This window comes from Lissotriton vulgaris, chromosome 4_1 (genome assembly GCF_964263255.1).
Source record: "Lissotriton vulgaris chromosome 4_1, aLisVul1.2, whole genome shotgun sequence".
NCBI lineage: Eukaryota > Metazoa > Chordata > Amphibia > Caudata > Salamandridae > Lissotriton > Lissotriton vulgaris.
Genome location: NC_141691.1, coordinates 1,477,369,538 through 1,477,394,116, shown reverse-complemented (window position 1 = coordinate 1,477,394,116; position 24,579 = coordinate 1,477,369,538). Strand labels below are relative to the sequence as shown.

The 24,579-nt window shown below is 47.0% G+C and overlaps 1 protein-coding gene across 1 annotated transcript in view; it reads right to left on the bottom strand.

The window, feature by feature from the left end:
- The window catches only part of LOC147724139 (chloride channel protein C-like), a 627,958-nt gene that overhangs the window by 511,632 nt on the left and 91,747 nt on the right, over positions 1 to 24,579 (bottom strand). Inside the window, exon 3 of the mRNA XM_086965734.1 lies at positions 5,255 to 5,335. Within this exon, the coding sequence (XP_086821860.1) occupies positions 5,255 to 5,335 (81 nt within the window). The remainder of the gene's footprint in view (positions 1 to 5,254; positions 5,336 to 24,579) is intronic.

Below are 24,579 nucleotides of genomic sequence, written 5' to 3'. Positions count from 1 at the left end.
CATCCACGCAACGCCACTCACCCACGCAACGCCACTCACCCACGCAACGCCACTCACCCACGCAGCGCCACTCACCCACGCAGCGCCACTCACCCACGCAGCTCCTCTCACCCACGCAGCTCCACTCACCCACGCAGCGCCACTCACCCATGCAGCGCCACTCACCCACGCAGCTCCACTCACCCACGCAGCCCCACTCACCCACGCAGCTCCACTCACCCACGCAGCTCCACTCACCCCCACGCAACGCTACTCACACCCACACGCAACGCCACTCACCCCCACGCAACGCTACTCACACCCACGCAACGCTACTCACACCCACGCAACGTCACTCACACCCACGCATCGCCACTCACACACATGCAACGCCACTCACCCACGCAACGCCACTCACTCAAAGTCACTCACACCCACGCAGTGCCACTTTCACACACACTGTGCAGTGCACAATAGGTCTCGCAGTAGGAACTTTGGAGCCATTACAATTGCAAATAACAATGCCTTTTATTTTTATTTTCATTTTAAAAACATAAAGGGCTTTGTCATTTACAAAACCAATAGCTCCAACTTTCCTACTGCGAGACCTATTGGCAACGCCAGTGCTTGTTTTTATTCTGGTGCAATGTTCTTGGATTTTGTACACAAATACACTGTGAGTCAAAAGACACCAAAACATTATACTAAGATTATACGTTCCTCAATACACACATATTAGGCAAGTTGAGAACTTCCCACACCAAACTTCCTCGCACTTTTCTCAAGCAAGAAAAATGCACCTTTAACATGTACCTCACATTGTACTTATACTACTGAGAGAATAATAATATTTTATTGAATAAACAGAAAAACAATCATTTCTATTGCTACTCTTTTTCTTTATATTGGCCTAATTTCGTCTTTTTTTGTTACAGCATACACCATCCTCTTGCACCGTTAAAATATTTTGTTACAATATAGTCAATGTGGTACTGAGTTTTCTACACAAGATTAAATCGCGAGACTGACCCTAAGGAACATTAGTACTATTTCAAAGTAGAGGACACACATTAAAAGAAAAGTGAGGTAAACTTGCACTGACTGGGGTGAGGGGTGCAAGAGAGGATGTTTGCAGAGGAAGTGGGTCATGGGTATTTTGATAGCGTGTAAGAGGGAACGAGTGGACGGCTGGCAATGAGGTACACAAGATAAGGCGGGAGGGACAAAGTGGGTCCCGATTTCTTCCATTTTGTTGTCTCTGGTGAACATAGATTTGTTGAGTTGCTTATACCTTCTGCACACATCCCAGTGAAATAATGAGTTTTAAAAAACTGTATGAAGTGAAAATGTAAAACTAAAACATATATCTGATTGTACAGGAAAAAAACGACAATGTGAACAGATTGCAGTAAGTAGTAGGAATATCTAACTACAAATAATAGTAGTGGAACTCAATTTTATAATGTAAAACAATTGAAAATCTTGCCAGGGAACAGGAAGTATGAAAGGAAAAGCTGCAGGATGTCAAATGTTTTCTAACTTGCAACAAAATGTAAATAATTAAAAATTAACTCTTCCAACTTTTCCAAATACATCAGCAGCATGAACAAAATAAGCTTTGGTATTTTTTTGTATTCCTGAAGTGTGATGGAAGCAATGATGTAATAGGATCAAAACATGGAAACTTTACTTTTATGATGCGCAAAGGAAATCAAATTTCCACCTGTTATAGTTTGTGTGGTACATAGGTTTAGCAGTAAAGATGCATGACTGATGCACATTTAGTGGATGTTTGAAGAGGTAATTTCAGTGGAAAATCTGCTCTCTGTAAAAAGCGGTACCCTAGCTCACAATGCTTTTGTTATAAATTTGGGCCAATATGCTCCAAAATACACCATAGGCGTGACTCATTTGCTATACTTGGGTAACACTTGGATTTTTCCCAACCCCTATGCCTTCCCTGAGGTACCACTGATGGCAGCACTCTCACTCTGAAAATTGTTCCAGTACCACGGCTCTAGCCTATATAGTCTCATACTGTGAGCTGATTTTGAGTTTGGGCTAATTGTTTCATAGATCTAGTTTTTCTGGGTACTCTTGGTTCCATTATGTTTTGTGAGGGACTCAAGGAATCCACGGGTTGCCTATGTAGTGTCTTGCTTGGGAGCCAACAATGCAGCAGTGCCCCCAATCCTCAGGGCACTGCTTCACATACTCAAAATGCTGCACACAATCTGCTCATTTAAGTGAAGATATTTCTGGTTCAGATGGGCTGATTCTTATGCCCCTAGTCCAAGGTAATCTTTTCCTTCAGTGTCCCTACAAAGTCCACCCTCCTCTAGCTCAAGAAGGAGTTGGGGAATTCCTGCCATTACCTCTCTTTGGAGAAAGAGTCCAACAAACACCCAAGAAGTAAAAGTCCAGAATCCTTCCAGTCCACACAGGGGTTCATCTACATTGTGGGATCGTCCTTCTACTTTTTCTCCTTTGATTTTCCAAGCTTTTTCCATGTACTAAGGTTTACAAATTAAGGTGGAGAGTTCTAGAAGGTGGAAGACTTCACCTAATTCAGAGATGTGATATGACCTCTCTATGTGATATGACCTACATTGCAATTACATGGAACAGCCTACTGTTGTCCAACCTTCTTGCCCAACATTCCTGGAAGACTCATAATTTCTGAAAAGATCTCTCTCTCTCTGAATCAGACTCCTCCCAGTCAGGTCTGACTTCTTCCTTACAAGACCAGTGGTGAATGGTGCTAAAGGTTTGTCTGACCTCTCTTTGTCGTTGGTGGGAACATCCTGCCATAGGCAAACAGGACGACTAGTCTAGTTTAAAAAAGCAAGACAATGGTTTTATAAATTGGGGAGGGGGTTTATGTGGGAGGACCCGCACTCAATCACTAAAAGAATGGTTTCCCAGCTCAAAAAAAGATATTGGGATTTTATTGATCTATTTTGCACTGAAACTAGAACACTTAGCACTTTAACTACTCGATTTTTAGATATTAAAAATTGTTTAAAGTTCGAACCCTACATGGATGATGTTAAACCCCCTAAGGCACGAGCACTTTATATACAGTTTTGAAATGGGGTTCTCCCACTTAATGTTTTGAAAAGCAGCTGGACGAATGCAACCGTAACTTCATTGCTGCCCTTGTGTAGCGCTAGTCCTGAAACTCTAGAGCACTTTATATTGCTCTGCCCGTTTTATGCCAATTTGAGGAAAAAATTGATTATTCCGGCCTGTTGGGTGTTGTCTTTTTCACGCCCCACAGATGCATTAGTGTTTTTAGATCAGACTCGACAAGGTGGCTTGTTTTTACATTATCAAGATATCTGCTTTATGCCTGGTGGCAGAGGTCTAAATTTGGAACAAGACCTTGATATAAGAGTTTGGATATTATTGGGGTAGCAAGTATTCAAGGCCTTTTTGAAGGACTGTAGTGTTAAACGATGGTTGTGAATTAACCCAACAGTATTGGTGTTTTCTTCTTTTAATTAGTGATAATTGTACTCAGAATTTTAAAGTGCCTTTTACAGTTTTTAGTTACACCTCTATCTAGAATGATGTAAAGGAGTTTGAATTGATGTTTTCTTTTTAACTTTTTCTCTATGATAATATGAAATATGTATGTTCTGTGATATATTTATATGTATATGATCATTCTATTGATCAAATAAATGTACTACTAGTACTACATCCTGCCAGTGTTTTCCTGAGAGAGGCGGAAGATTATTTTACAGAACTTCCTTCACACTTCTTTCCTCTCCCAGGGGAAGAGTAATCCCTCAGGATGAGTGTATTGTTCAGAAGGAGCTTTTAAATGCCTTCTCAAAGCATAGATTCAACAAAGGTAGACGCAGGGAAATGTGTTCAATCTTAAAGCAAAAAAAAAATTGATGCATATATAAGGAAACTAACTCTGGAAATGCATTTGTAACCCAAATTGTGATAGGGAACGATATATTAATTGTCACCCTACTTCTTGCCAATCAAATATTATAATTTTTACATAATTTACACAAAGTATCAAACTAGTTTGAAATACTGCAGATTTTACACATCGGCTAAAAAGAAAGAGGATGTTTTTGTATATCAATTGAATGATAAGGCTTTTAACAGGCTGTAACGAGTTTATTTTAGGTCCCATCTGTCACGGTGGTACTGTGTGCATATGCCAAGCTGAGTCAAACAATAGTCTTCCTCACTCAGTCTGCTCAGCAGTGCACACTCATGTCTACACATGTTTATGAGTAATCTGTACAAAGACTTATACTCTTATCTTATTTCAAAAGGTGGGCAAAGGAGGTTACAGCTCAAACCCCTTCTAAACAAGCTAACAATGAGTGAGGTGCTTCATTAGGGAGACATTCTCACAGCTGAGGGCAAAAAATCAGAGGCCCAAAAGCAAAATAAACCTTGGGATTCTCACAAGCAAGAATCTGTTTCGGTATACCTAGTGTCACTGCTTCTCAGCAGGACTGTTGTATTTTGCTCTCTGCATGACAGCCACCACAATGATTTAAGTGGTTTGCGGGAATGGTTACAGTGTGATCATGTATTATAGGCAAAACAATACCACTGCTGTAAATTTTAAGGATATTGCAAGTCACCTCGAAATGTAATAACCTTATATAGGAACTCAGCCTTGACACAGAACTTCTCAAAGACTTGAACTATGCTTCTACTATATGACAGGTGCACTTTATGGCATATATTACACATTATAATACAAACACAGTGATACCCCTCCAAACCCCTCCTTTTCGCCCTCACCCTAAACACTTCAGTGAACTCAGCTTAAAAAGAACACATCATAAAATGACTGTTACTAAAATGTTATTGAGTATAAGATACATGCTCTGCCACTTTCGGCAAGATATCAGCTATGTACTTTTGTATTGGCATTTACTATTGATGTAAAGTAGCGTACAGTAATTTTAGACCGTGAAATTCTGACTCTAATTATGCTACTGGATCTACTCATTGTATGTTGATGCTGAAACAACCAATAAAAACTTATTGAAATTAAAAAAGAACACATCCATCCTTTTTAGGACATGCCCTAGCAGCCACATTATAGAGCAGCGGCCCCTACAGGAGAGGGTAATGACGCCAGAGGGATTCCTAAGCAGTCCTTCCTGCTTGTTGGAGAAATGCACAATGTAATGAGGTGAGGTAACATTAGGTACTGAAACTTTGGTGCTTGATCAAAGCAAATGTAGAGATGGGGGCACCATTTTTATAGTGTAATTTATAAAAAACTTACCACAACTAGTCCAGAAGAAACTGCGATCATGCCCAATCCAGTTCCCAGTATGAAGATCCAGGTCATGTGAAAGTTACCACTCTGTCAGTAACATAAAGTACAATTTGGTTCATTAGCATATGATTTGAAAAATAGAATGCCATCTAGCAATATTCTAACCACTAACCATGCAGGTCCTCTAAAATATGTACATGATAATTCTATTTTTTGGAGGTGATAGATTATTTTATAATGTACTAATTTTCTTACAGCATAGAGGCCAAAGCAATGGAAGAAAAATGATGTTCTGGCCATATTCCAGAAAAACAATGCAATAAATAGATTATTGTTTTAATATCTTACTACCTGCACTCAGATCAAGTTTGAAGGACTGGAACTTGATTACTTGTGCCATGTGCTTAACAGGTAACAAATAACATGGCAAATATTATGATGAAAGATATCTTGATCACTAAAACACAAACTTACAAAAAGTCTTAATTTAATTTCTAAAGTTCTCCACAACCTACAAATTGTAATGCAATTGCCAAAATGTTAAATTGAACGCAATCAAAAGCTTTCTCTTCATCAATTGAAACTAAGGCCAAATGTATCTCTTCCTGTAGCTTGCCACAATATTGTCATCAAAATTCAACCTGAAGATTTATCACAGACTTAATCTTAACTACCAAGATATTGTCATGGTGAGTGTAGATACACTAATATTAATGCTGATGTGACAATATATCGGGTGTCAATATTTTTTATTTTACGGAGTTTTATATAGCGCGAACTTGACCAAAAGGTATCGGGTATCAGAGCGCTTTGCATAGCACCAGTTGCATTACATGAGGACACATTCATTTTTGTTAGGCACGGGGAGATTAAGTGATTTGCCCAGAATCACAAGATGTTTAGCGTCCTTGCTGAGATTTGAACCCGGTGGTCGACCACCCTAGCCGGTAGGCCAACTCCCCTCTCCTCTATTATGATCATAATATATTTGCAGGTTGATATTTCTACTGTGATATTGTGGTACAATAACTATCTTCCTTCTTCCCTTTCAGCTAACTCCTCCTCTCAATTTCCACACTTTGCGCTGGGTACTGTGTAGTACCTCTCTTGTACAGTGCTCATTGTTTTGCAGCTAGCTGTGCTTTATCTATGCCTCACACTTAGTTACAGTTTTGCAAAGCTGGAAAAGATACCAATTGAAAAAATAAGACTTTCAATATTGATAAAGGTGAAAACAATAGTTGCTGTTAAAAATAACAATTTCACCATGAAGCTTTCTATTGTCAGCATGAAAATATTTTTTTAAATGACAAAGTCTGAAATGTTGTGAAATATCCCTGTTACGTTGCCAAATCTACACTTAATATCCTCAAGAACACTATTTTTCTTAGAGTTGAAGAAAAATATCACATGTAGCTTTTGATGTGCCAAAAAAGTGCTCTGAAATCTGCGCACTTTAATGCTGGTGTAAAGGAGCCAAATAAAGTTTAAAATGTCATTACGGATGGCTCCTTGAATAGTCGGCATAAGTTGTTACAGTTGAAATTTCTCCGGCGGATGTATTTTACCCCAGCGCGTGCGCATAGAATAGACGACTCCCGGCCTCACCACTGCCGGAAATACCTTTCCACTTTTGCAGACTTCGCACATTTAACATGGACTTGCCCCAAGATACATCAATACTGGTTAGACGTTCACTCTGTATTGGGGGGATATACTCTCTATACCTCTCCTGCCTGCTCCTGAGATTGCACTGCTGGGATATGTTGCAAATTTCTCCAGGAACGTTCGTAAATTGGCAGCACTTGGCTTTATGTTGGCCAAGAGGGAAATAGCACTGCTCTGGGGTAGTAGGAGGGTCCCCACTCTCCGATCATGGTTAAACAGTTTAGCATTTTGTAATACTAACTGCGAGGAGTTCAGCACTTTACTGCCCCCCCACCTCCAGACCTGTTGATATATGGGAACCCTATCGAGCCTACATCTCCCGGCAACGAATGGCCCAAGAGGCACTGACACAATCCGGCATCACCCCGACCGGGGTGGGTTGAGCCCCTCCACACTCTGCATTGGGGCAGTTCAGTGCCGGAGTTTGCATCTCTATTTAGCTGTTATTATATTTTTGTTGGCACTATATTAATATACGTAATTGTGTCATTGGAGTGATTTCCGGTCGGTAGGATGTCTTTGATATAAATCAATATTGAGATATCATGGTACTCCCTCTTCAGGATTTACTTTGATATTTGTAATTTTTGTTCATATTTCTTGGCTATGTTTTGCTGCATTATTGTTATTGTCAATACTCGATATACTTTTGCACTGCTATCGTTTGATTATGCCTTTATTGTTTTATTGTATTAACTTTATTATGTCCCTGCATTAATTTCACCATTTTGTCATTCACATGCCTATGAAACTTTAAATAAAGGTTTAAAAAAAAAGTTTAAAATGTCATAAATGGGGGCGTGGCCAAGATGGCGTCTTGAACGGACGGCGATCTCTGTGGCTCCCCGTCTCGATCCCCATTACCAGACTTTATACTGCGGTTTAATCCCCCCCTACCACCATACAATCTGTCCGTCTTGCGGGGGCACCCTACAACTGCTCCGGTGAGCCCAGGTCCTGTCCAGTGCTATCTCCGTATTCCCTCCAAGCGGTGTGACACTCGCTGCCGAGGGCAATCACAATGGCGGCTGACTCCGCCGAGTAACAGCGGCCGGCCGGGCTCCCTGCTGTCAACCGAGCCTATCCACGTTGCATCGCCGGCCATGCTCCCGGCCCACCTGCTTGAAGCCGGAGACCCGCGACAGCTGTAGCGGGGAGAGCACCCGCCAACGTGTCACCCCCGGCGGTGGGAAGCGGAACCCGCCGGGAGGAGCAGCACTCGAGGCCCCGGCTCCGGGCCTCTGCGGGAGCCGTGGCGGAAGGCCTTCACTGAGCCAGCACTACACAGGACCCCTGGCGGCGCCTGGGAGGCCCGAGGAGGTAACGGGCTCAAGCCCACACGGAGGTGAGGAAGACAGCTTGGGGCTGGTGGGAGCGGAGAGCTCGGGGGGGCGCGATCGAGCCCCCGACGAGGAGCCCAGCTAGGCCCACAGACCGCGGAGACGACGAGGAGCGCACGCCTGAAGACAGGGCCACTGAGAGGCAAGGCGGGGACAGAGGGTGGAGGGGTCCCCACAAACCTCCGCCGGGCGACCAAAGAGGTGGAACTAGGGGGTCCTGTGCGCCATAGTGAGGGACCGGCCCTTGACGCAGTGACCGCTTGCCTCAGTGGGCACAAACAGCCCCTCACAGACTCCTCGTGGCAGGGCCCTGGGGCTATCACCACCATATAACCTTGCCCGACCACCAATACCCTCTGGCCTGCGGATAGTTGGACGCACGAAGCGGGGGAAGCCGGATCTCCGTGCCGGCAGCTTCACGCCAGGACCACTCATCAACGGCCATTGAGATCAGGAGGTCCGAGACCTTGCCCTTGACCGGCACCATCACCTGCCGCGAAACCGGGGACAACTACGTTGGAGGACACACACCCGCGCAATTCTGCCCTAGGGGCCCCGACGGGCAGGGCCACTGATCTGACAGAAGGGCAGCGGACAGCATGGCGGGTCTCAGGAAGAAAGGGGAGCGCACGCTTCCAGAGATGCTCGCGAAAGGCAACGCCAAACACGACAAAGGGCCACCTTCCCTCGAGGTCCCCAAATTGCGACCGACGCCCGCCGAAGATAATGTGCCAATCACTAAATCTTTCCTGGAGTCCTTGTTTAACTCCCTTAGAGACGACTTCAAGGCCCTGAAGCAGGAGGTGGCCGGAGAGGTTAGGGAGCTTAGGAAAGATGTGGAGGGCCAAGGAGAGCGCGTGGTCGCCATCGAGGAAGCCGATCAAACGAGAAGCGAAGAGGTGGAGCAACTTCAGCAGGAGGTCCTACGGCTCAAAGATCAACAGGTGGACCTCCAGGCCCATGCGGAGGACTTAGAAAATCAGTCCCGCCGTAACAACATACGCATCCGGGGGGCCCCTCAAAAAGCAGAAGGGACGGACGTCACTGGCTATTTACAAGATCTTTTCCGTGCGATACTGGGAGAACCCTCCAACTTCGTCATTAGGATAGACAGGGCGCACAGAGTGGGGCTCCCCAGGCGCTCATCTGCCCCGCCACCGGACATGTTAGCGTTCCTCCCTGATTTCCCGCTCAAAGAAAGAATTCTCCGAGAAGCTCGGCGGAACCAACCCCTTCAGTTCCGCGGCCACCCCATCGCCCTGTATCATGACCTTTCTGCTATCACTCTCCAGAAGAGGAAGGCATTCAGAGTGGCTACGGACTTTCTGCGTCAACAAGAGATCCCTTACTCCTGGGGACACCCGTTCCATCTGATCTTCAAATGGAATGGGGCCCTACAACAGCTGCGTTCCCTCAAGGACACCTGCACACTACTGGGCATTGAAATGGTAGACGACGCTTCGCCAATGGGGCCCTCCCGGGGAGGCTGGCAAACGGTGGGCCGAAGACGATCCTCTGACCTATGCTCCAAGCCTGAAGCCCACGTCATCTCACAGGAGAGAGCTACAGCCATTTTAGAAGTAGCCAAAGAGACATCGTCTATGATTGACTTCTCTGATTGGGGGGAGTATCACAGCATTGTTGCATACTAAGTGGGGGGGCGGGCGGATGGCCACAGAGGCCGCCATTGGACGTCACCCCAATAGGTATTGTTACCACAGACCTGTGTTGGATTGAGAGGACTGGGACACTGTATCCACAAAGTTGGGAAGTTGGGATCCGGGTGGAGGGAAGTGGGGGACTGGTCATTGGGACCTGGGGTTTGTTGGGGTTGGGGATGGAGGGGGGGACGGGAGGGAAGGAGGGAGTTGCAGTAAGGAGTTTGAGGGGGGGAGCAGGAGCGGGAGGGGGGAGCTGGAGGGGGGAACGGGCGGGGAAGGAGGGATGTCCAGTGCTCTCCTTTTTTTGTCTTTTTGCTCAAGATCTCATTTCCGCCCACGTCGATGGGTGCCACCTGGGGACTCTCCGTCCCCCTACATGCCAGTGGTCAACTGACCAACACCACAGCCGAGCTTTACTGATTCACACACCATGACGCCCACTACCCTAAAGATACTGACCCTTAATGTGCGGGGTCTTAATAACCCAGTTAAGAGAAAGGCAGTCCTGTCCTACCTAGAAAGCACGCAGGCGGACATCTGTCTACTCCAGGAGACACACCTGCTGGCCCGAGACTGCCACAGACTCCGCTCTCACAAATTCCCTGGTCAATACTTCTCCTCTAGCCATACTAAAACAGCAGGAGTAGCGATCCTGGTGGCGCGCCACTTCAAGGGGGAAGTCCTCCATAAGAGTGTGGAATTGCTGGGTAGACTACTGGCCTACCGCGTCGCCTTAGGCGGCCTCACATTCACGCTTGGCTCCTTGTACTGCCCTAACGAGGGACAGGACCGATTTCTCCACTCAGCTCTCACTGACATCACTACCACACCAGATAGACATATCATCCTGGGAGGGGTCACGAATATGGTTTTCGACACAGTCCTGGACAGATCAGGACAGCACTCCCACCAGGCAGGGACACTCTCCCCCTCTTGCTTAGAGAGACTGACAGAGCTCGACCTACATGATCTGTGGCGCCTAAACCACCCACGGGAGAAGGTATACTCCTACTACTCCAACGCACACAAAACATATGCACAATTGGATTATCTTTTAACCACAAATCCAGTATGTGCCCTCGCGACATCCACTGACATTGGGGTCATTTCACTGTCGGATCACGCCCCGGTCACCACTACACTAACCCTGCCACCTACAACACATCCCCTCAGGGTGTGGAGACTTCGAGACACTCTACTACACAAGAAGGACGTGGTTACACACATACAGACCACCATCCAAGACTATCTGACCCATAATGCCAACTCGGACACCACCCTCGCGACTCAATGGGCCGCCTTGAAAGCAGTGCTTAGGGGGGGAGTTTATCGCCCTTTCCTCCGCGGAGAACCGGGCTAAGCAAATTAAACGGGACGGAGAACCGGGCTAAGCAAATTAAACGGGACGAGCTTACTCAAAAGTGCACGAACTGGAACAAATGCACCAACGGACGAGGGCCCCCCGAATATGGAAACAACTCAAGGTGGCACAGCAGCTTCTAACGGCTCTAGATATGGATCGCGCTGAATATGCTGCGCTGCGCCTCAAACACACCTATTACATGGGGGGACAGATGCAGCCGCTTGTTAGCCAACCGGCTGCGGGTAGCACATCAACAACGGAATGTCAAAGAGATATCCCGGTCGGGCGGATCCACAGCATTGGGGGACTCGCAAATAGCAGAGGCCTTCCGCAATTTCTATGCCGATTTGTACTCTGGCGACCCCCCGAATGTAATGGCAGCTGCACATTACTTAGACGCGGTCGCGCTCCCTTCCCTCGCCCCGGTACAAACGGAATATCTAGAGAGGGAGATCCGAATTGAGGAGGTGGTTGCCGCTATCGCTCGGCTCAAGATAGGGAAAGCGCCTTGCCCGGACGGCTTTTCCACCATTTTTTATAAAACCTTTTGCACCACGCAGGCCCCCCTCCTCACCCGCCTTTGCTGAGCCTGTGGCCATCCCACCGGACCTCTTCCAGGCATCCCTCTCGGTCATCCCGAAGCCGGGAAAAGACAGAACCAAATGCGGGGCCTACAGGCCTATATCGCTCCTTAATGTCGACCTTAAACTTTATACCGGCATACTAGCGCATGGCTAGCCCCTTATCTCCCGGGTCTCATCGACCCAGATCACGCCGGTTTCATCCCCGAACGGCAGACAGTAGACAACACCAAACGGGTGGTCCATTTGATTGAAAAGGCCTACCGCATACCGGGGGAACGAATGATGTTGGCAGTCGATGCCGAGAAAGCATTCGACCGAGTACACTGGCCCTATCTAGCACTAGTTCTGGCCAAGGTCGGGATCGGGGAAAAGCTCCGTACCCTGATCTTGAACTGTTACAAATCCCCTACCACAGTGGTGCGAGTTAATGGCTATAGCTCGACCAGTTTTGAGATTGAAAGAGGGACGAGGCAGGGATGTCTGCACTGTTTTCCAATAAAAAGATTTAAACCTAAAATGTCATAAATGTAAGATGTTAAGGTGACCATTTTTAGGTCTCGTAGAGACACCTTTTGCCATCCATCCACAAAGCTGACTTTTTACGATGCGGATTTTCAAAAGTTCACGTGAAACCCAATCACGTGACCTGCTCTCATGCACGAGCCTTCCCCCTGCCAGCAGCCTTTCTCCCTTCACAGCCATCTGTTCCTCTCTCCCCGTCCCCCGCCGTCACTTATTCACGGCCGCAGGCCGTCCTAATTGCATTTTTTTTCAGCCTGGCTACTTCAAAGGGTTCGGGTTCGGCTAACCCACCCCCTGCAATGCCGAGAGCTTCTTTTGCGTTTCTTTTTTGCTCTCTCTCCCTGCTTCGGTCAGGTTTCTGCTTGTTTTACCATTTTTTTTGTTTGTAGCTTGCTTTTGAGAAAGGGATCCATTTCACGGTAAAGCTGCTACTTCTGTCTGCCCAAAGCCTCTTGTTGCACAAACAAGCTTTCAGAGGAGTCGTCAGACCTGACCTATTGCGAAGAGAGTCGAAGTGCAGAGGATATACATTTTCCAAATATTATATTAGTTCGGAAGCACAGTGGAACTTGATTTTCACCTTTCCATGAAACAATTATATAGTGGAATTCATTGTAGAACGATCACAGCCTCCCGTCCTCTACACCCCTGTCCCTCCTCCTTGATGCGGCCACCCCACCCGTTCCTTTCCCATCCCACATCAAAGATTTCCTAATTGCAGTGAGGCCATGGCGACAAGCTCCAGTGATTTCCCCTGGTTCTGTCAAGCCCGCCCTGGTGTCAACACGCTGTTCTCCATTGCCAGGGATAAGATTCAAGAAGTTTCCCTGGTTTTACCGTTCCTGTGGTTGCAGAAACTCATTGATACAGGAACGGTATAGCGGACTGGTCAAGTCAGCAGTGTGCCGCTCTAGCACAAGGTTAGCGTTCTAGCCTTTCTCATTTCGAGCGGCCATTTTGTGCGCGCTCTCCCTGAGCTCTGCGCACTTCAACCGTCATTTTGAAGCAAGCGGCAGCATTCCGGAGAGTCTCTTTGAGGTTCTCATTCTGGTTGTCATTTCTTGTTGGACTTCATCATTTGGTGAAGAATATCGCTGACAGTCTCCTCGTTTCCAGTCACGTGCCATTTGAGAGACTCTGTCATTCAGTTTAGACCCTTCGCCTCGTCAGTTTTGAGGTAAGCCGCTTTGACAATTCCTAGCGGATTATCTTCCAGTTTGGTTTACCGGCGGATTACTCCTAGCGCTACCTCTGGATTAGTATTAGCGCTTGGGACTTCAGAGACTTACAATTGAAATTGCTTGCTGTGAATAAAGTCCCCGTCTGAACTCTAGTCATATCAGTTCCTTCGCAGCATCCCTTCTTTAGCTGCATTGTCCTTTTGAACATTACCTAGCGGCATTTCTTCATGAACTCCAGAGCCAAGAATCATTAGAGAGATATCGTTGGGTTAAAGGCTTTCAGTGCAGCCTTCCATTCACTACATAGACTTGAAAGTCGAATATAGCGGAATTCCAGTTTGGAGCATCTATTCTCTATCCTGTGGACCTACTTCCTCCTTGAACTGCATCTAGTCGGAGAAGTGTTTAGGGGTTATAATATATGCGCATATAGGTTATATCCTTACTCACACAAAGGGAGGTCCAGGCTTCTTCTGGATTAAAGTCTTACCATCATCAATCTGCTATTTGAGTCATCTAAAGAGAGCAGCGCAATCCACACTCTTATCAGGTATTCCTTGAAACAGTGATGTCACTGAAGAGAATAAGTCCATTGAAATGTGAACTGTGAATTGTGAACTCCAAGCCTTGAGGGGACGTATTAATGTTTTGTTACTTTTGCAGGTGTCCTCAACACATCGCAATCCTAGACGACACCAGGGTGTGGCAGTCTCTCTTGTTTGTTATCCACTTCCCCTTTCCCTTTTGTTCCTGGGCTCAGAGGATTCTGGGTGCAGGGGTGATTGGGAGTTGGGAACATATCTTCTGAAGACCCCCACTAGATCGCCCCCACAGACTTCAGGAGTGCAGGTTAGTCCTCTTGACAGATTGAAGTGCCAAAAAGACACATTGTGCCTTCTGTCTGGGCGAGATGGCTGAGGGTTGGGATATGAAGGCTTTGACCTCAGTGCTTGAGGGCATGCAAAAACAGTTGAGTGACACTCAGGAAGAGATCAGGAAGTCCAATCAGGAGACTAGCTATTTACGGCAAAGATTAGACGAGTTAGCTATTAGTCCAAGTCCCAGTTTTGAAAGATCAAAGTTTCAGAGTTTTGCTCCATCCTCGTCTTCCTCAGAGTTAACTACCCAAGTAGTACATGCCATGTCACCCACCATTCCTTTGGCCCCTCCAGAGAGGTTTCAAGGGGATCCTCATAAGGCCCAAATTTTTCTGACACAGTGCTCGTTGCACTTTTTGTGCAAACCCATTTTGTTTAAGGAGGACCAGTCCAAAGTGGCTTTTGTTCTGTCTTATCTGAGTGGAGATGCAGCAGCATGGTCTCTACCCTTGGTATCAGCAGATGATCCGGTACTCTACAAGTTCAAAGATTTCGAGGCAGAATTTCTACGCATTTTCGACAGAAGGACCATTTTGCAGGCTACCGACAATGAATTGTTGGATTTAAAGCAGGGTAATAAGGAGATTGTAGCTTATATTGCGCAATTTAATCAACTCATTGTAGAGACCAACTGGCCCACGGCCAAGAGGGCCGCCATTTTCTACAGGGGTCTTAAAGATGAGCTCAAGGATGGACTAGCACAGATTCCAAAGAGACCAACGGATTTGTCGGAGTTAATTGATTTAGTGTTGCATATCGATCAGCGACAGTCGGAAAGGCGGAGTGAAAGACGCAAGGATTTCAGGTCGGTTCCGCCAAGGTTGGATCGAGCTCGGACCGAAGTCAGTAAGAGTCATGATGGTAATCAGGCCGAGGAACCAATGCAGATAGGATCTGTGCGGGGTCCTCTCAGCAAGGAAGAACGAGAGAAGCGTCGAGCAGGCAAACTGTGCATGTATTGTGGTCAACCGGGCCATTTTGTTCGGGAATGTTCTAAGAGGCCTAAGATGTCTACGTTGGTAAAAGATCAGCTCCACCAGTAGACGGAGTTGCACTGGTGGAAGCGACACAAGAGTCAGCTCCAAAATTGCAGTCTTTGGCCAACACCTTGCAATGTTCAGCACCCCATCTCATTTTGTCCAGTAGAATCCAGTTTGGAGAAGCAGTTCACCAAAATATCTCAATTATGATAGATTCGGGAGCTACTGGAAATTTCTGCGATATTCAATTTGCTAAATCCCTGGGTATCCGATTTGAAAAGAAATTAAAGCCAGAGCCCGTTCGAGCAGTGGATGGAACAAATCTGTCTTCTGGGCCCATTGTAGCGGATACGGAGACCATCACGGTGTTTGGTCCTGGGAACCACCGGAGTTTGGTCCGATTCAATTTAATTGACGCTCCACAGTTTCAATTAATTCTCGGTCTGCCTTGGCTCACCGAACATAATCCTAAAATTGATTGGGCCAAGCGCACGCTGGATATGTCATCAGAATATTGCCAAGAACATTGTCAAGCATCTTTTCCGATGGAACTTCATCAGTCCATGTCATCTAGTTTCGCAGATCAAGTTCAAACCATTTGCTCCTTGGAAATTCCGGAGATTCCAGATGAGTACCTTGACTTGAAGGAGGTGTTCAATGAACAGGAGGCGCAGAAGTTACCTCCTCATCGAGTTTACGATTGCGCATTGAATTGGAGCCAGGAGCGGCACTCCCGTGCAGTCGCATTTATGCCCTTTCAGAACCAGAGAATGTGCATCTCAAGGAATACATCGAACAACATTTAGCCAATGGATTTATACGACCATCCCAGTCTCCAGTGTCGTCTCCTCTCTTTTTTATCCCTAAGAAGGATGGATCTTTGCGAACCTGCATTGATTATAGAGCGCTCAATTTGGTCACTAAAAAGAATCGCTATCCTTTGCCTCTCATTTCGGAGCTTTTGGACCAGGTCAAGGAAGCACACATTTACACAAAACTAGATCTCAGAGGAGCTTACCATTTGGTTCGCATGGCCAAAGGAGAAGAATGGAAGACCGCGTTTCGCACCCGGCTGGGATTATTTGAGTACCAGGTGATGCCTTTTGGGCTCTGTAATGCCCCAGCCGCGTTCCAGCACTTTGTAAACGACATTCTTCGTGAATATCTGGATCGTTTTGCAGTTGTTTACATAGACGACATTTTAATATTCTCAAACAGTCGAGAAGAGCATGTGAGTCATGTACGAGCCATTCTTGAAAGACTACTTGAGCATCAGCTATTTGTAAAGCTAGAAAAGTGTGTTTTCCATTCGTCCAAAGTAGAGTTTCTGGGCTTCATTCTGTCTCCTGATGGGGTGTCTATGGATGACACCAAATTGCAAGCCATAAGGGGTTGGCCAGCGCCTCGATCAGTCAAGGAGATACAAAGTTTCCTTGGATTTGCAAATTTCTACAGACGATTCATTCATAATTTTTCAAGTAAAGTGAGTCCCATAACTAAATTGTTGCGGAAGAACGAAAAATTTGTGTGGGAACCGGCAACGGAAGAGGCTTTTCAATCTTTGAAAGAGGCATTCACCACAGCACCCATCCTTCAGCACCCAGACTTGAATGTACCCTTTTTTGTGGAGGCTGATGCTTCAAATTTAGCTATTGGAGGAATTTTATCTCAGCGACATAAGAACACTGGTCAGCTTCATCCGGTTGCCTATCATTCACGTAAACTCACCCCGGCAGAGATTAACTATTCTATTGCTGATAAGGAGTTATTAGCGGTTAAGGACACCTTTCAGGTTTGGCGGCATTATCTTCTGGGAGCCAGACATCCCATTACAGTTTTCACTGATCACAGAAATCTCCAGTTTCTGAAGTCCGCTCGAACTTTAACTCCTCGCCAATTGAGGTGGTCTCTTTTCTTTGCAGACTATGATTTTGTCCTAACATATAAGCCCGGAGCAGCAAATGCAAAAGCAGACGCTTTGTCCCGGTTGGAGTTTGGTAGCGAAGCTGAGCATCAGGCGAAGAGTTTTGTTATTCCTACTGAAAAGATTGTGGCAACCTCTGTGGAAGATGATTTGGGAGACAGAATTCGTGTGGATTTTTCCCAAAAGAAGTTTGAAAATTGGGATACAGAGGGTCCTGACCGAGTAGTCAAGGAAGGAAAACCTTATCAGTCTGGAAAGGTGTTTGTTCCCAGCGAAGATCTTCGAGTAAGAATAATTCAGCAGTTTCATGACCATCTATTAGCAGGCCACAAGGGAGTTGCAAAGACTTTGGATTTGATCAAGAGAGAATTCTTTTGGCCGGGCATGGAAGCTCAGGTAAGACAGTTCATAGCCACTTGTGAGCAATGTGTCAAAGGAAAAGTTATGAGACAACTCCCACAAGGTTTACTCCAACCCATACCAGTGGCCCCATCTCCCTGGCATACCATCTCCATGGATTTTATCGTTGACCTACCCTCCAGTCAAGGGAGTACAACCATTTGGGTGGTGGTGGATCAGTTTTCTAAAAGGAGCCCCTTCATTCCGTTAAAGTCCCTACCGACTGCTCCTCAGTTAGCGGAATTGTTTGTCCAACATGTGGTCAGGTTACATGGTATTCCAAAGGTTGTGATCTCGGATCGTGGACCGCAATTTGTGTCCCGTTTTTGGAGGTCTTTTCTAAAAGGAATGGGGGTGGACTCTCGTCTGTCTACCAGTTTTCATCCAGAAACGGATGGACAGACCGAGCGGGTAAATCAAGATTTAGAGCAATATCTCCGTTTGTACCATATGGATCGGGAAGGCGATCGGCCTTCCTTACTTAGTACTGCGGAATTTGCTTACAATAATTCAGTCCATTCTGCCACAGGTTTCTCCCCGTTCTTTTTAAATTCCGGGAGGCATCCTAATATGAGAGTAGGTAAGGTCGATGTTGAGGTTCCGGCTGCCCAAGAGGTTCTTTCTAATTTACAACAATCTTATCAGTTGGCCTTTTCTAATCTTTCTAAGGCTAAGGCGAATTATAAGAGGTCAGCTGATCGTAAAAGAAGGGACAGTCCTCAGTTTAAATCGGGAGATTTGGTCTGGATTTCCACAAAACACATGAGACTTGGGGGGAATAAGAAGTTCCAACCTAGGTTTGTGGGCCCTTTCCCGGTGGACAAGATGATAAACCCTGTCAGTGTAAGAGTCTCCCTTCCCAGTACTATGAAAATCCATCCCACTTTTCATGTTTCCTTGGTCAAGAAAAGTCCGCCTCACCTAAGGCGGGAAGTCCCTCCAGTACCAATATCAATCCAGTCTTCTGAAGAGTTTGAGGTTAAAAGAATTCTAGATTCCAAGCTGAAGAGGGGTAGATTGTTCTACTTAGTGGACTGGAAAGGTTATGGTCCTGAGGAAAGATTGTGGGAGCCAAGTTGTAACGTTCATGCCCCCAGATTAGTGGCAGCATTTCACAAGACTTTCCCTTTGAAACCTGGAAGGGGGGTTTTGGTGGGGGGTACTGTCAAGCCCGCCCTGGTGTCAACACGCTGTTCTCCATTGCCAGGGATAAGATTCAAGAAGTTTCCCTGGTTTTACCGTTCCTGTGGTTGCAGAAACTCATTGATACAGGAACGGTATAGCGGACTGGTCAAGTCAGCGTTGTGCCGCTCTAGCACAAGGTTAGCGTTCTAGCCTTTCTCATTTCGAGCGGCCATTTTGTGCGCGCTCTCCCTGAGCTCTGCGCACTTCAACCGTCATTTTGAAGCAAGCGGCAGCATTCCGGAGAGTCTCTTTGAGGTTCTCATTCTGGTTGTCGTTTCTTGTCGGACTTCGTCATTTGGTGAAGAATATCGCTGACAGTCTCCTCGTTTCCAGTCACGTGCCATTTGAGAGACTCTGTCATTCAGTTTAGACCCTTCGCCTCGTCAGTTTTGAGGTAAGCCGCTTCGACAATTCCTAGCGGATTATCTTCCAGTTTGGTTTACCGGCGGATTACTCCTAGCGCTACCTCTGGATTAGTATTAGCGCTTGGGACTTCAGAGACTTACAATTGAAATTGCTTGCTGTGAATAAAGTCCCCGTCTGAACTCGTCATATCAGTTCCTTCGCAGCATCCCTTCTTTAGCTGCATTGTCCTTTTGAATATTACCTAGCGGCATTTCTTCATGAACTCCAGAGCCAAGAGTCATTAGAGAGATATCGTTGGGTTAAAGGCTTTCAGTGCAGCCTTCCATTCACTACATAGACTTGAAAGTCGAATATAGCGGAATTCCAGTTTGGAGCATCTATTCTCTATCCTGTGGACCTACTTCCTCCTTGAACTGCATCTAGTCGGAGAAGTGTTTAGGGGTTATAATATATGTGCATATAGGTTATATCCTTACTCACACAAAGGGAGGTCCAGGCTTCTTCTGGATTAAAGTCTTACCATCATCAATCTGCTATTTGAGTCATCTAAAGAGAGCAGCGCAATCCACACTCTTATCAGGTATTCCTTGAAACAGTGATGTCACTGAAGAGAATAAGTCCATTGAAATGTGAACTGTGAATTGTGAACTCCAAGCCTTGAGGGGACGTATTAATGTTTTGTTACTTTTGCAGGTGTCCTCAACACATCGCAATCCTAGACGACACCAGGGTGTGGCAGTCTCTCTTGTTTGTTATCCACTTCCCCTTTCCCTTTTGTTCCTGGGCTCAGAGGATTCTGGGTGCAGGGGTGATTGGGAGTTGGGAACATATCTTCTGAAGACCCCCACTAGATCGCCCCCACAGACTTCAGGAGTGCAGGTTAGTCCTCTTGACAGGTTCCCCAGTAAACACGCACCGGCCCTGCCCTGGTGTTGCCAAGTGTGAAACTCCGACCTCTTCCCTGAAACCTCACTCTGTGTCGAAGGCAAACTTTAACCGAGTGCATCCTTTCCAGGGAGGGTCGAGGTCCGACCCCAGAGGCTCCCAGGTACAGAACACTTGACAAGGGCTGCCATGCCCTCCTGGTCGGTCAACGACCTCCCTGGTAATAATTGAACTGAGGGGCAGGATTAGTTACATTTGCACTACAGCAGGGCAGTTTTGCAGCGGTGTTTGTTCTAACCAACCAGAGCAAGATTAATATTTGCAATGACTAACTGGAGAGTGAATGACAAAGACTCAGGGCAAACATTATAAATATATAGCAATCTTTGCAATACACCTGGTGAGGCAAAGAAAATACGCAGAGTTCAATAAACCCCACCCACCACTGCTCCTTCTGGAAGGTAACTAACTATTTGTGAAATAAAGCAACCAACAAAACCCGGAGCACACCTCAAATTACCCAGTACAGAGTGAGAGTTTGAAAGCTTACATGTCAGCCAGATACTCTGAACACATTCTCATCTGGTGAGTCTCGTTCGCTGCCCATCTTACCTGGATCCCAAAACATAAAAGAACAAAACCCAGGCTGATATCATTTCAGCAGTAAAACATACCATAACAAAACACAGCACAACACGACACAACCTAGACTAGCACAACATAATACAGCCTAGCCTAACACAACATAATACAGCCTAGCCTAACACAACATAACACAGCCTAGCCTAACACAACATAATACAGCCTAGCCTAACACGACATAACACAGCCTAGCCTAACACAACATAATACAGCCTAGCCTAACACAACATAACACAGCCTAGCCTAACACAACATAACACAGCCTAGCCTAACACAACATAATACAGCCTAGCCTAACACGACATAATACAGCTTAGCCTAACCCAACATAACACAGCCTAGCCTAACACAACATAATACAGCCTAGCCTAACACAACATAACACAGCCTAGCCTAACACGACATAACACAGTCTAGCCTAACACAACATAACACAGCCTAGCCTAACACAACATAACATAGCCTAGCCTAACACAACATAATACAGCCTAGCCTAACACAACATAATACAGCCTAGCATAACACAACATAACTCAGTCTAGCCTAACACAACATAATACAGCCTAGCCTAACACAACATGACATAAGAGATATGTTCAGATGGCATTATAAGTAGAGCTGGAAATAAAAGAAAATATAAATAGTTGTAAGTTTAGAAATTGTGCTTTGATCGCTAATATAGGGAGTGACGAACGGATGCTGGTACTTTCGTACATTTGCTGCTGGAGGACGTTGGCCCTGAGGGCTCTGTTGGTGTGGTGCTGTGTTCAGCGACTGTTAATTCATTACTAACAAATGGCAAACGCTTGGTTATCAGACAGTAAACAAATGCTGGAGGGCACGCGTCTTTCCCGTAAGAAGTATGTTTTGGAAGAGGTAGCAGGTTGGTGTTAGGGAGGATGAAAGAGTTTACAGGCTGTCCCTAGACGGTGCCTGCTGCTATGTGTCTTACATTGGGCGCCCTCTGCTCTCTTCTCTGTATTCTAAAAGCGTCCAGAACATCGCAGTGCCCAATGCATAGCTAAACCTTAACTATAAAGCAAACAAAAAGTACCATAGTACCACAGTGGTGGAAAAAAGGATTCCCTTCTGTTTGAAAATGGTGCAATCAGACAATGTGCATACGCTCCTTCTCTGTGTAACTCCTGCAGAAAGCGCACACACTTATGGTATTTTTTTCACTTACATAATGCTTATTAAACAAAAGTTTGCTGGGATAGCATTACCTCCTCGTCAGCCCTCCCCGTCCCAGTCCTTACTAATGAGCATAGCTCCTCCCACCAGAAACTCCCAAGCAACTAAAAACCCATCCCTTCCCTCCAGGCCACACCCACACCCCAAGGCATATAACCATGTGACCCGCCCATCCACATCCTGTTTGTTTTTTCTGCGGAATTCATTTCCTGGCAACTGCGTTGTGGGGAGGTGCTGGACCGGTGCCTCCTTTCGGGTGAGTGTGAAACGGCCTGCTGGGCGGCCGTTTGTTCCCCTGATGTACCTGTTTTTATTTTTTCATGTACTTTCGAGTCCCTGCTTTAGCGGGATCGTGGGGTTGGGGGGCCTTGACTACCTGGTGTGGGGTGGTGTCTCCCTGCTGCGGCCTCCCCTCTTCCGGGTATGTTCCCTGCCATAGCGGGTGCACCCGGGGTGGGAGGGGAGGTGTGTTGGGCGCGGCTGGCCTCTCTGCTCGCCTGTGGCGTGGCGGTTTGGCTCCTACTTGGTGGTGTGTTTGGAGGCTGGGTGCTCGTATCGGGCCCATGTTTCCCACTGTATGCTGCCATTGGGATTGTCCGGGAGTTGGGGGGTACGGATGTGGTGTGCCCTGCAATGCTTCCGGCTTTGAACTCGGTTACCTGGGTTCGGGTGTTGGCGTTGCTTCGACCTCGTATGGTTCTGAGCGTTTCGCTTTTCCTCCCCCTCCTACCAAACGTAATCTGGAGTTTTTATGTGATATGACTGGTGCTCGGGAAGAGCGCGCCAATACGATTTATGCTCTGGCCTCCTTTCGGTTCCCGTGTCTGTTTAGGGGCAGGTTCCTTTGATGGGGAGTTTCTACTCTCTCTTTTGTGTCCTATTTTAGGGCTCCCTGTTCTTTCTATGTTCGTTTCATTTGTGTTTACGTTTTTAGGGGCGCCCTGGTGTTCTGATGGTGTTGGGCTGCGCCTCGTGACTCATGCCTGGGGCCGGTGCTTTGGGGGGTCGGGACTCTGGGGCTGTGGTTGCATGTCCTTGGTTTCTCCCCTGGCCTCTTTTCCCTGCCGTGGGTCACTCTCTGCCCCTTAATTTGGGGCATTTCTTGTATTTATGGCGGTGACCCGTGGTGGTGGCGCGTCTTGTCTTCCTGTTGGGGCCTCCCCTCTTCCGGGTTGATTCTCTGCCCTAGCGGGTTCGCCCGGGGTGGGAGGGGTGGTTTGTTGTGCACGGCTGGCTTCTCTGCACCCCGGTGGCATGGCGGTCTGGCCTCCTTTCAGGTCGGTGTGTGACGGTCTGCTTGGCGGCCTTTTTTATTCCCCCTTGGATACCTGTTTCATGTTTGGTGTGGTATTCCATGTTTTCATGTCATTTGGAGATACGGGTCACTTGGATTGTATATTCTTGTTTTCTGTATCTGTTGCTGTGTGATCTTACTGGGTAGTAAGACATCTTTCATCTGTGGTTGTCCAGCAGTTCTTCTGGATATTATATCTACTTGGAACCCAACTTCTGTGTGGTTATCCATTACTGCATTTGGGCTGGCCTACTGTCCTGTTGGGGTGTGGCATTCCCTGATTAGCCGTTGTGGCTCTTGCATTGCTTGATCTGGGCTCTAATTTCTCTGTTCTGTTCCCCTTGTGGAGTTCTGTAGTTTGGGCTCCGCTGTAACGGGGAGGTGGTGGTCGCTGGGTCTTCCACTGCTCCTTCCATAGGGCATGGTCTGGATGCTTCTGCCGCGTGGGTCCGGTCTTGGTTTTGGGTGTGTCCGGGGGGCGTGCCTTCGTGGTGTTCTGCTCCATGCTCGGGATGCTTTTTGGGTTCCGTTGGCCCTTGGTGGATGGTTGGTCGGTAGACGTTTCTCCATTCGCCTGTTGTTGGGGCTTATGGGCCTCCCTTTTCCTGGATCTCTAGCCTGGAGCTGTGGCTCGGTGGTATGTCTTGTGCCTGTGGTGCTGGTGGATCTCACTAGTCATGGGTTCGGATCCTGCTAAAGGGGTGTGGGGGGAGTTTGTCAGTCATGCCTTTCCCCGGTTTCTGGCTATGAGGTTTCCTTTGCGGTGGTTTCCTGGGGTTTCCTGGCTGTGGAGCGGGTGGTTCCCAGTGGCTGGTGTGGCGTCTCGGTGCCTGGTGGTGTCCGTGGTTGCGGTTCCTTTTTCTCCTGTGGTCTTGCGGGATGGGGGACCTTGAGGCTGGCTTGTACTTCCTCTGGTTTTGCGGTCCGGGCTGCGTCTTGCCCTGGCTTTTGGGTCGGTCACTTCGTGTGTCTGTCCGTTTTTTTCTGTGCTGGTTTGCTGGTTGTGGGTCCCTCTGCCTCTTTTCCGGGTTGGGACTGCAGTGGCATTTCTGGGCAGACTTTTTCCTTTGAAACCCTTGGGGCGTTGGCGACGGTGGCTGGGTCCTCTGTGTCTGCTCGCTGGGTTTTGCCTTGGAGGAGGGTACTGCTTGGGGGACTCCCTTGATGGTGCTTCCCTTCGCGGGCTCTTTACTATTTTGGGATCCGTGGGGTTGTGCGCCTGCTTTTGGGTGGCGTTTCATTCTGATTTGGTGGCCATGCCCTTT